This window comes from Fukomys damarensis, unplaced genomic scaffold (assembly GCF_012274545.1).
Source record: "Fukomys damarensis isolate Sample0158 unplaced genomic scaffold, DMR_v1.0_HiC HiC_scaffold_20, whole genome shotgun sequence".
NCBI classification, from domain to species: Eukaryota; Metazoa; Chordata; class Mammalia; order Rodentia; family Bathyergidae; genus Fukomys; species Fukomys damarensis.
In genome coordinates this window covers 20,453,542-20,465,860 of record NW_022900932.1, presented here as the reverse complement: position 1 = coordinate 20,465,860, position 12,319 = coordinate 20,453,542, and the positions used below count along the sequence as shown (strand labels likewise).

Sequence of the window (12,319 nt, the reverse complement as noted above, 5' to 3'; positions counted from 1 at the left end):
TACACACACACACACACACACACACACACACATATATGTATATATATATATATGGGCTTGTCATGGTGGCTAACTCCTGTAAATCCCAGCCCTCAGGAGGCTGATGCAGGACGAATGCTGCAAGATTGAATCCAGCCTGGGCTACATAGTGAGTTCTAGGCTAGGCTGAACTCTATAGCGAGACCCTGTCTCAAAAAAAAACAAAAAATAAATAATTATCTTTATAAACAAGTGTGCTTAGTTCCTTGTAGGGTCATTTTATGCAGAAGCAGCAATGTCTCTAATTGCCCAAGGGTCACAATTTCCCCAGACACCACAGTCCAGTGCCTTGGGAATTTTTCCTGGTGAAAAAACAAACCTCCCTCCCCTGGCAAGCCCAGCCTAATTCAGCTCTGAGCGCAAAGCCCTGGGGCTGTTCCCTGTGCAGTTCCTCTTCACCCCTGCTCCTCCTGGAGGTGCAGCCTCTTCCCCTCTTAGTCCCCCGCCACACCCTCCTCCCGCAAGTCATCACCTACTAAGGAAAAAAATCTGTCTTAGTCTGCAGGTGGAAACCTCCCCGGGGCTTCAGATGGGCCCTTGGGAACCCTCAGGAGGTTGCAGAGCAGTGCCTTTCACAGTGGGACCCTGGCGGTCTGGTGGATAAGGTCAGGGTGGGAGACATACCTACTCCTGGGTGATCCTGGGACAGCCAGGCTGGGGACCATGCTTGGAGTAGCAAGATTGTAGCTGGCCTTGCAGCCCCTGCCTGAAGGCCTGGGGTGCTTGTTTAGCATGCATTTCCTGGATGCACCCTTGGGTCTGATTCCCTAGGTCTGAGGTGGAACCCAGGAATGTGCTGGAGTAATTTCCCTGCTCAGCTCAGAGAGGGACAGGTGGGACTTTGAGACCAGTCTACAGAGCTTCAAAACAGCCCAGGAGACACTGAGCAGTCCCCAGATCCCTCAGGTTTCAAGTGATGAGCTGGGATTCAGGACCTCGGACTCCAAGCCCTGCACATTTTGTTACACAGCCACGCCCTGGTATTTGTATAATGAAAATACAAATTCCAGGATCTCCATTTGGGAAAGTCTGAACTTCTATACATACCCAAAATTTAGCCTTTTGTTATTTGGGGTGTTGTTGTTGTTTTAAAACAGGGTCTCGCTGTGTAGTTCAGGCTGGCCTTTAGCTCACTATGTAGCCCAGGCTGGCCTCAGACTCACAGCAGTCCTCCTGCCTCAGCCTCCTGAGTACTGGGATTACAGGTGTGCGCCACCACGCCTGGCTACAAAACACGTCCTTGTAAATGGCAGGCCTCTCTGCTATTTGGTCAGGTGTGTTAGATGGGGAAGCTTGGGCTCTCCTCGTCTTTCTTCTGCAGGGTTTGCTGAGTGCCTGTGTATCCAGCACACAGCGGGTCTTCAGATGGAGAGGCTGAGGACAGAACTGGCCCCTGGGAGGATGTGTTGGCAGGAAAGGGCAGCAAAGGGAGGGGGAGCCTGGCAGACGCTCCAGCCACCGACACTGCTTCCCCCACCACCTCACCCACTGGGTCACCTGCATAGGTGAGGGGGGCCTTCCAGGGCCCAGACCTGTCCTCTCCATGTCCTTTCCTACTCCTCTGTTCTCCCCTCCAAGCTCAGGCTGGAGTCCAGAGGGCACAGGCTTACATTTGGGATCCTTATTTCAATTTCACAATTTTCCATCTCTGTTGGATGAACTAGTGGAGGTACCCGGAGCATGGGAGAGCATTTACTCTCAGTAAATAGTTTGCCAGGCGTGGTGGTGCATGCCTGTAATCTCAGTACTCTGGGAGACTGAGGCAGGAGGATTGCAAGTTCATACCCCTAGCCTACACAACTTGGTGACTTAGTGAAACCCTGACTCAAAATAAAAAATTAAAAAGGGAGGGGCTGAGGATGCAGCTCAGTGTGAAGGTCCTGAGCTCAATCCCTAGAAAATAATGTTTTTTTAAAAAAGGAATTCTTCTTCCTGTCCCTCTGTTAGGAACTGATAAAATCATTCTGGGCAAAGTGTAAATGACTAATTCTGTGAAGGTGGTGTTATTTTCAGGCTAAATTTGCATTTTAATGAGACAAAGAATTCAAATCCGAATTTCACTGATTTTAATCACATTAGTGAAATTAGAGGCCACGTTCAGTGTGTGAGGGGGGAGTTGATATTTACAGGGGCACCAGTCAAGTTTGTTAAAGCACAGAGGCTGCCTGTTACCCTTGGGATAACCTTCACATTAATGCGGCAAATCCTGAACGAAGTCACCTTTGGATCCGATCCTGAAGATACAGCAGAAAATGAGCAGATTTGGTCCCCCTTGCTGGGCACAGTCTAAGGGGGAAGTTGCTAAGCTCTTCACAGTGAGGTGGGGTGTGTTGAAGGGAGTTTGGGGAAGTCTGGGGAGTGGGGGTGGAGAGAGACACTGCCTCAGCATAGCGCAGGTCCTGAGCCCTGGTTTTTCTCAGGTCAGTCAATTGCGAACTCTGGTGCTTGTGTCCAACCCATAGGGTTTCTGGGGTACGCACTGGGCATTGGGATTTTTAAAGGCTGACCCCAAAGGGGTAAGCTTTGTAATGGGCAGCTAGGGTGAGGGATTAGGAGGACTTAGCTAGGATCCCAAGGCCTAGCTGGCTAGGGAGGCGGGAGCGAGAGGAAGTGTGTGGTGCCTTCCGGGAACTGAGGAAGTTCCGGTGCCTGCCGGGCAGCGCTGGGAAATGGGAGTCAGGAAGAAAGAGGTAGAAAGGCAGGGGCTGGATTCTGGGAGTCCTTGGACCTCGCAGAGGACGTGCACATCTTACACACACAGCAGGGAGGTGTTGGGGTGTTGAAGGCAGGAGCTATCTTTTGGGGAGCTTTAGGTGGAGAACTGTCAGCAAGAAGCAAGGGTCAGCATCCATGAAGCCGGCGGGAGCTGTTTCAGAGTCACGTTGGGGACTGACTGCGGATAGGGGTGCCCAGAGAGAGTAGAAGGTGAGAAGAAACCCAAACTGTGGGCACCAGCTCTGCATGATACTGGATAGGCCCGCAGGGAGGGTGACAAGGATGGCCCCAGTCTCCAAGCTTAGACTGGCTGCTTTCTCCCTGCCGGGGCTGTGTGGGCTGCAGCATGGATGTGTGGGTTAAAGACCAGGGTCCGGAGAGTATGTGTAGGAGTTTGGCCCAGAGGAAGGAGAAGAGATACGAAAGCAGTATTGAATAAGCAGGCTACAGTGGAGAAGCAGGAGCGGCCTGTAGGGTCTGTAGAGCTGAGTTTGGGGTGCGTTGAAGGTAGCTGGTGGTAAGATGTGCAGGGCAGGGGGTGCACAGGGGCCTTGGGTGCAGCCAGGCTGGAGCCGGGAATCCAAACTCAGCTACTGAGAGGCTTGAGTAGAGAGGCTCAGCCCTGCCCGGCATAAGCTAGAAACTCACTGTTGTTAAGGGAAGACCTCCTCCGAGCGTCTCTGGCTGGAGGCACAGCCTCCATGGTGTGAAGGCCACGGGAGTGAGTGATGCGACCCAGAGGGCACAGCGAGGACGCAGGTGAGCCCAGGACCCGGTCTGTGAGCAACGTCAGAGTGCCCAGATGGCTGGCCTGGCCGAGGGGAGACGCAGCAAAGCAGCGTGGGAGGAAAAGCCTCGGGAAGGGGTCACACGGGTAAAACCAGTCAGGGGTGGCAGAGCTGCCCCCTGCAGGACACAGCAGCCTTGGTGAGGAAGTGAGGAGTGTGAGGTGTTAGGAGGCCAGGTAGGTGAGAGCTGGGAGTCACAGTTATGACAGTGGCTGCAGGATCTCGGTTTCTCATGCACTAATGAAGAAGGATCCAGACTACTCTATCCCTAAATCTCCCCTTCCATAGGATTTGTCATTGGATGTACTTTATTTTATAGTGTTTGTTTATAGTAGTACTGGGGTACTGAACCCAGGGTGTTCACACTGAGCTACATCCCTAGCCCTTTTTTGTTTTTTATTTGAGATCCTCCTGCCTCGGCCTTCCAAGGCACTGGGATTACAGTATGTGCCTCCACATCTGGCTTATTTTATGTATTTGAAACGGATATGATGTATTTGATACCTGTTTGGAGTGACTACCATTTTTTAAAAAAATTGGGCTGGGGATTTAGCTCAGTGGAACTGCGCCTGCCTGGCAAGCGCAAGGTCCTGAGTTCATCACTGGTACAAAAGCAAAAACAAAAATACCCAATATGGGCAAGACTGTGGATAATTAGATGGTTTCTCAAAAACTTAACCTAAACCAGGGGCGGATTACATCAGGGATTACACCCATAATCCAAACACTCTAGAAGTAAGTATAAAGCAAGAGATTTAAAAGTTGGAGCCCACCCTGGGCAACTTAGCAAGACCTTGTCTCAAAAAATTAAAAAGGTGCCAAATGTGGTGGTACACATCTTTAATCCTAGCACTCAGGAGGCTGAAGCAGGAGGATCACTGCACATTTAAGGCCAGCCTGAACTAAATAGTAAATTCAAGCCCAGCCTGAACCACATAGCAAGACCCTGTCTCAAAAATTAAAATGGTTTGCAAAATAAATTTTGTGTTATATATATTTCCCCACAGTTTTTTGTAAATAAATCAAGCACCTTATTCTGAAGCAGAGGCTCTGGACCCCACCAGACTTCCACAGGGATGCCCGGTGACACCAATGACACATGGTCCCTGCAGGGTGGGAAGAGGCTGGCATCCAAGCCAGGCCCCAGGGAACACGCTCACACCAGTGTCCCTGTGGAGACCTCAGCATCTCCCAGGCACCCTCCCCTTAGTTACAGGCACAGCTTCCCCCTTAACTCAGCTTTTCAGCGGCAGCACCGGGCCCTTGTCTGTTGCCCAGATCCCCGAGGCTGACCATGCCCTTCATCCGGCATGCACCAGGTCCTCTGTGGATGTCCTTGGACGGGCCCAGCCACCTCCTCTGTCTTCTTGTCTGTGGTTTCTGGAGATCGCTGGCCCTAGAGAGGACAAGCGCCCCAGAAGGGCCTGCACGAGAAAGCGGAGAGCCCCGGGCAGAGGAGCTGCACAGGTCTGCGGTGACACTGGCCGGCAAGCGCAGCCTGCTGGGCCTGACACCAGCCCAGGGTCACACAGCATCCTGACGTGTGTGACCAGAGTGTGCAGTGTCAGTCCTAAGGTTCCTTCCCGCCACAGCACTCTGCGCGTGCGCACTTCAGCCCCCTGGTCTTGCTCTATCTTGGCAAGGCAAGTCTTAAATTGGGACTGATGAGTCTGGGGGTGCACGCCTGCAATCCCAGCTACTCCAGAGGCGGAGGCAGGGGGATAGCAAGCTCAAGGCCAGCATAGGCAACATAGCCTGACCCTGTCTTGAAATAAAACAAAAAAGGCTGGAAATGTAGCTCAGCACCAGAGTCCTTGCCTAGCATTCGTGAGGCCCTGGGTTCAAGCCTCAATACATAAAAAATAAAAACTAGGGAACACCTCCTTAAATCATTGTTGTGCCATTAAATCATTTACTCGCCATTTCCAGATAACTGGGTCTCTTCACTTAACAAGCATTTTCCTATCTAAACATTTTTATTTATTACATTTGTGTTTTTCAAAGGTGACTGGCAACCAGAGCCTTGTGTATGGTTGTAACGGTTGTACTGTGCACAAGGACGCATATTTAAAGAAGTATCATTCACATCACAGACTGCAAAGATTTGCCTTTGCTGTGGGAATTTCCTCTAGGCGGCAGTAAAGAGTCCTCTGGAAGGGCCTGGCTCTGGAGGACAAAAACAGGGATGGGGAAATCACTGAGCCGGCCAATTACCTAAAGTGGAAGACCGGAGAAGCTTAACTCTGGTAATGTCAAGGGGGAAAGGCGCATGAGACATGGAGCCCTGTGGTGACCAGGAGGGGAGAGGGTGGGGAAGGAAGGCACCACTGACAGACAGCCTGGTCCCTGGTATCAGAGAGTCGTGAGTCATGGGCGGGGCAAATGTGGGGAGATGACTGATTTGGGGTGTCCAGGGGCACAGGTGGGGCAGGAGGGACAGCCATGGTCACATGAGCAGGCGGGGTGGGGGAGCCAGGCCCAAGCATTAGCTGGGACACCAGAAAGCTGCAGAGCACTTAGAGAAGTAGGCAGCCCCTTGCTTTATGGGCAAGAATGATGTGGGCAGGGAAGGGACAGAGTTTGGGGATGTCCTCTCCATGTCCCCTGTCACAACCCTACTCTTAATGTTCTGTTTGCCATTAGAGGGCTGGAAAATCCAGTGTTGATTACATTATCTATAAAATGAGAGACGCAGACTCCCAAAATAACATGCATGGGCTTACAGTGTCCCTTTGGCTGAAGATGCTTTACCAACCACTCAGCAGTGTCCCAGCTGGTCACTGCTACGGGGAGTGTGGCTTCTGAAGAGAGGGTCCGCTGCAGACACCCATGGGCTTGCACAGCTGTCCCGTAACATTTGCGGTAAAACCAATTTGTAAAAATCCATTTTCCTGTGGATCACCAGGATACAGATTCTTTTGTCCCCAGGATCAATAAAATTGCTCAAGAATGTAACAAACTTTTATCATTCCCGTGGACATAATAACATCTGAAACTGAAAGGTTACTATTATTTCAGACATATAAATGATGGCCTTGTCCTAAGGGCGTCCAAACTGAACATCTAGAAGACATAAAAATTGTTTGATCTAAGTCTTCTACGTGGGTAATGTTGAGAAGTGGTTGTTTTTGGTGTTTCTGTGTGTGTGTTTTGTTTCTGTTGTTGTTGTTTGCTTGGTTGGTTGATTGCTTGTTTCCTGGGTTGCTTGGTTTTTTGAGACAGGGTCCCACTCAAGTTGGCCTTAGACTCACAATTCTGCCTCATTCTACTGAGTGCTGAGATTACAGGTGTGCACCACCACACCTAGCAAGAGGTCCAGGGCTGGGGATTTAGCACCGTGGTACCACACCTGCCTTGCAGGCACAAGGTCCTGAGTTTGATCCCCAGTACCAGGGGGGAAAAGAAAGAAGAAGAGAAAAAAAAGTCCTACTTTTGGCTCTAGAGTACACAATCGAGGTTTTCTTTGTCACACGGTATTTTGGCAGTTAAAGAGCCCAGTTACACTTTCTCTGAGCCTCACTGTGGGGTCTGTGCTGTGTGCTGAATCGCTGCCTGTTAGTCTCTTTCTATGTTGCCTTTGATTCCCGCAGCTTCATGGTCTGAGGATCTAATGTCTGTGCCTCTGTCTCACAAGCTGAAGACAACCCGATCTACCTCAGGGGCTTCCTGGAGGCCCCGAGTATGCGAGGTTTCCCTGAACCTTCCCCACGGACTCAGGGTGAACTGGATCTCTAACTGCAAGGAACGACAGGAAGGAAAGTGATGGGCCAAGATGATAGTCAGTTCAGCTGCTCAGAAACTTTAAATTAGGTTGATCCTCCTTCCCATCCAGAGGAGGTGTGGGTGGAGTGCTCCTTTTTCCCAGCTGTGGACTCCAGAAATGTCGGATCCCAGGATGTGCAGGTGCAGCACACCCCACTTTGTGGAGTCATAATCCTCTACAAGCCCATCCAGGAAGGCTGTGTCACCACACTGCCACTCGCTCTGTATTGTTTTCTGGGGTGGCGACCTGAATGCGTCAAGCCAAATTGTCTACCTTTGGCATTAGTTTCAAACACTGTCCCATTCTCCCAAAGCTACGCTCCTATGTCTCAACTGCAGTGCCCCAATTTTTGATGCAGAAAACAGTCACTGTATAAATGAGTGATTGGTAAATACAATATTCATTGCTTAATAATCGGGGAAGAATGTGAGAATGAGTTTGCGATGATTTAGCACTTTTCATTATGGAAATGCCACATAAATATTTAAGTCTAATGTTTATTTTATTCTAATTTTTTGTTAATCACATTTGCTTAGTTAATATGGCATACTTATGCCAAGCTTTTATTATTGCCATAGATTTTGTGAATGATGGCAATTTCATGTGCTGCTTTATTTGAAATTAGGATGATTGTAAAGCCTTATACAAAATCGCCTGTTAATTTTAGGAATTAGTAGTTATGGTATTGTACCAGCAAATCTCCTCAAAAGACATGCCCACACCTGACTACACGCATGTGCACGCACACACACACACACACACACACACACACATACACCATATTCACGCAAATGCACATACACACACTTTTTGGTGAGACAACATACTGGCTTGTTGCCTCCAGCTTTCTAAGGGAAGAGATTTTTTTTTAAAGTCTTACTCATATTTTTTTAAGGCAGACAAATTTGATTTAGCAGAACATCCTTCAAAAAACGTGGGAGAAGCCAGGTGTGGTGGCACACACCTGTAATCCTAGCACTCAGGAGGCAGAGGCCAGAGGATCGCTATAAATTCAAGGCCAGCCTGGGCTACGTAGTGAGTTCAGGATAGGCCTGAACTACATAGCAAGACCCTGTCTCAAAAAATTTTGTTAATTAAATTAAAAAGAAAAAAAAGAGGAAGGGGGAAGCCCCGGGGTGGTATAAACCAATCCTATAGATTTTTATTAGTTGACCCCAAAATTTTGATAGCATATAAAATAGCTTTGGGGAAAATCTCTTTTATTTGCATTTTCACATTTACCAAGTCCCATGTTTGTTAAAGCCAGAGCTGTGCTTAAATCATCAGGGACATGTGGAAGACCCCTAGGCCCCAACATGTCTTTCTGCCCCAGACTCATGGGTGTTAGGGTTAGAAGTTTGCTTTTCAGTTAAACATTCCCTATCCCACAGTCTAAATCTATTCTTTCCATCCATTTTGCTGTAGTACAGGAGGACATCAAGCAAAGGAGAAAAGGAAAATCTAAAGGGAACCCCAATGGGTACCAAAAACAGACTTTACCTATGTTGCTCTTCTCCTTAGAGTTGGCTCTCCTCTCTGTAGACTGACATTTGGGTCCTGTGTTAGAATTCTGTATTGGTCAGCACTTAGCTGGGTGTGGTGGCACACACCTGTAATCCTAGCATTCAGAAGACTGAGGCAGGATTGTTATATATTCAAGACCAGCCTGAATTACATAGTGGGAGCCTTTCTCAACACCCCCTGCCCCCCCAAAAAAACAAAAAAACAAAACACACTCATTTCTGCTTACTGGCTTAAACATGAAAAATAAGGCCAGGGATTTTGCTCTGTGGCACCACATTTGCCTCGAAAACACAAGGTCCTCAGTTTGATCCCTGGTACAGGGGGTGGGGGGGTGGGGGGGTGTCGGGGCAAGAAAAGTTTATTTCACTCTCATACAAAAGAAGTTTAGAAAAGGCAGTACACAAGTTCTTGATATTTCAGTAGGCACATCCTCAGTTCATGAATAGGAAGGGAAGAAGGTCATAGCCCCTTCATTAGCAGACTCTTCCCAGAAGCCCCAGAAAGCACAACTACTTGCCTTCCATTGGCCAGAGCTTAGTCACATGATCACACATACCAACAAGGGAAGATAGGAAATGTGGTCTTTGTTATGATCCTATATGATACCTTGCTAAATACTGTATTTATCTGTACCCAGAGTCCTTTTCAGCTTTCTGGATTTCTTTTAGACCCAGGAATAAAAGTCACAAATGAGTAAATGTGGTCAAACTCAAAACCAATTCCAAAGAAAAGGAGTTCAAACCCGGTTCTGTGATTGTGAATGCTCCCTTATGATTTCAGCGGAAATCCTAGAATTGGCTGGGAATGCCGCAAGGGACAACAAGAAGGCCCGGATAGCCCCGAGACACATCCTGCTGGCTGTTGCCAATGACGAGGAGCTCAACCAGGTATGTCTGAAGCATAGGGATGGCATAGGGTGGCTCTGCCAGGCATGCTTCTGCAGGTGGGCCGGCTGGCCACAAATCACTCCTGCAACAATTCCCAAACGCGCAGCAACACACACACACACACACACACACACACTCTTACTTATTCAGATCAGGTCAGAGAAGAACAAGTTCTACCCTGTCAGTCAGAATTAAATCAAGTTGCTCTGAATAGATCCCGTTATGCATTCTGGGTCTTGCCAGACCTTCCTTTCCTTTTTAGAGACAAGTTCTGTGCACGCAGGTCCTTTCAGTTTTTTCACCCAAAGCATGTTGATGATTACTTTTGGGGAGAGCATAAGAATCCTTACTTATATATTAGAACTGACCCTTTTTAATTTGGAACTGACTTCAAAGTCAAGTGAATGCCCTCTTGCCCCAGGACATGCAAGGTAGGGAATAAATAGTATAAGACTTTTTATTGCTGTTTATTTTCTAATCTCATTCTTCTCAAACTTTAGTGAAGAATTGGTTTTTATGGTCAATCCATCATAGATTGATGGTTTCAAAAAATGTAATAAAAATTGATTACTGGTAAAGTAAAAAAAAAAAAAAAAACAAAGACCTACAAACTGCAAGCCATAGTTTTTTGTTATCAGGTTCAATAGCTGTGAAATAACTCCTGTGAATTTGCTATAAAAGTTTCTAGACCCTTTTTCATGATGTCAGTAACTTATCCTTCAAAGTTGAGCTGAGGTCTCACACAGTACTGGAGTGGTGCTATTTTAAGAGAGGCAGGCTAATTAGTGTAGCAGTACATGTCAGTTATTTGCCAGTAAATAAACCTATCTAATAGGAAGTGCATGGTTAAACAGTATTTTCCTGATGGGCCACACGTTCAAGGGTGTGCAGACCACTGGTGAGTCGTGACCGTGAAAGGGTGTAGCCCCTGTGTTGACCTGTGAGCCCAGTGTTGTCCGGCTGTGCTCTCCCTGTGTGAAGCCCTTTATCCTCCTGTCATTTACAATTCCAGCGCCCTAGGCAGCCGTCCCTGGCTTCAATTTCTATAACTTTTTTACTCTGTTTTGTTTTGTTTTGCTTTCTGCCCACGATCACAGGATCCTTGACGCTGACAGAGAAATACTCTACAAGATGAAAAAAGCCAATTAAGTTGTGTATTCTACAATTTCTTTAAGACGGCAAAGACCAGATTTAAGACTTATTTTACCAAAAGTTAGAATTGTATTAAATCCTGATCTGGTGAGCTCTTTGCTACTGTGTGATGCTTCCCTTTTTTCTCCTCAGCTGCTGAAAGGAGTGACCATCGCCAGCGGAGGTGTCCTGCCCAGAATTCACCCCGAACTGCTGGCCAAAAAGCGAGGGACCAAAGGCAAGTCGGAAACGATCCTCTCCCCACCCCCAGAGAAAAGAGGAAGGAAGGCCACGTCAGGCAAGAAGGGGGGCAAGAAAGCCAAGGCTGCCAAGCCACGGGCGTCCAAAAAGGTGAGCCAAGGTATATCCGTGGATCCCTGCTGGGGTCTGACTGCTATGTCCCCCAGCTGCCAAGGGACTGGATAAGGTAGTGAGGCCTTTGGGAGGTGATGAGATAACAACAGCAGAGCCCTGACACTGAGATCAGTGCCTGTATAAAAGAATCCTGAAGGAGCTTCCATCGTGTGAGCACACAGTGAGAAAGTGTCCTGCCTAAGGAAGCGGACCTCACCAGACATGGAGTCTGCTGGAGCCTGGATCTTCAGTATTCCAACCTCCAGAAATGTCTGCTGTCTATAAACCACCTGGACTGTGCTATACCATTACAGAAACCTGAAGAGACTAAGAGACCCATAGAATGGGAGGCAGATCCTTTTCCCTGTGTTCAGCTTTCTGTAGCTGTGATAAAACACCTGAGATAATCAATTTAAAAAGAGGTAAGGGATACCTGGGATAATAGTTTCAGAGTTTTTGTCCATGGTCACTTGGCCCCATCACTTTGGGCCTGTGGCCAGGCATTACAACCTGGCAGGAGCACAAATGGAATACAGCTGCTCCCTTCAGGGAAGCCAGGAAGTAAAAAGAGAGAGGTGGGGCCAGGTCCCAATACCCCTTCAAGGCCATGCCCCCAATGATCTCCCTTCCTTACACCAGGTCCCTCCTCTTAAAATTTCCTCCACATCCCAACAGCACCACAAGTTGGTGACTAAACCTTTGGGGAACATTTAGGATTTGAACCATAACCCTAGCCCAAACGAATTTGTGAGAGACATAGCGGGGAACCCTGCTTCTCCTTTCTCCGCAGAGGCCCATGTTTAGTGCTAACCCATCTCCAGTCTCCCATAGATGGTTTGGCTGATGGATTTCACTTCGCGTAGCTTGCTAAGTGACACCATCTGTGCAGTATTATTTTCCTATGTCACTCAGTACAGAACCCTTTAGCCTAGGTGGCTATTGAAACTTAAAATTAAGCCACGTTAAAAGTTCAGTTCCTTGATTGCACAAGCTCAGTAGCACTGAACAGCAGAAACAGAGCATTTCCATCACAAAAAATTCTGTGGGACAGTGGGGCTGCCTTAGAGGTTGTGAAGTTTTCACTCCATAGACCTCCATGATAACCATAAAAAAAAAAA

The 12,319-nt window shown here is 48.0% G+C and overlaps 1 protein-coding gene across 1 annotated transcript in view; it reads left to right on the top strand.

The window, feature by feature from the left end:
* Positions 1–12,319, top strand: part of LOC104849537 (core histone macro-H2A.2) — a 28,899-nt gene that overhangs the window by 1,120 nt on the left and 15,460 nt on the right. Inside the window, exons 2-3 of the mRNA XM_010606029.2 lie at positions 9,610–9,716; positions 11,001–11,198. Of these exons, the coding sequence (XP_010604331.1) occupies positions 9,610–9,716; positions 11,001–11,198 (305 nt within the window). The remainder of the gene's footprint in view (positions 1–9,609; positions 9,717–11,000; positions 11,199–12,319) is intronic.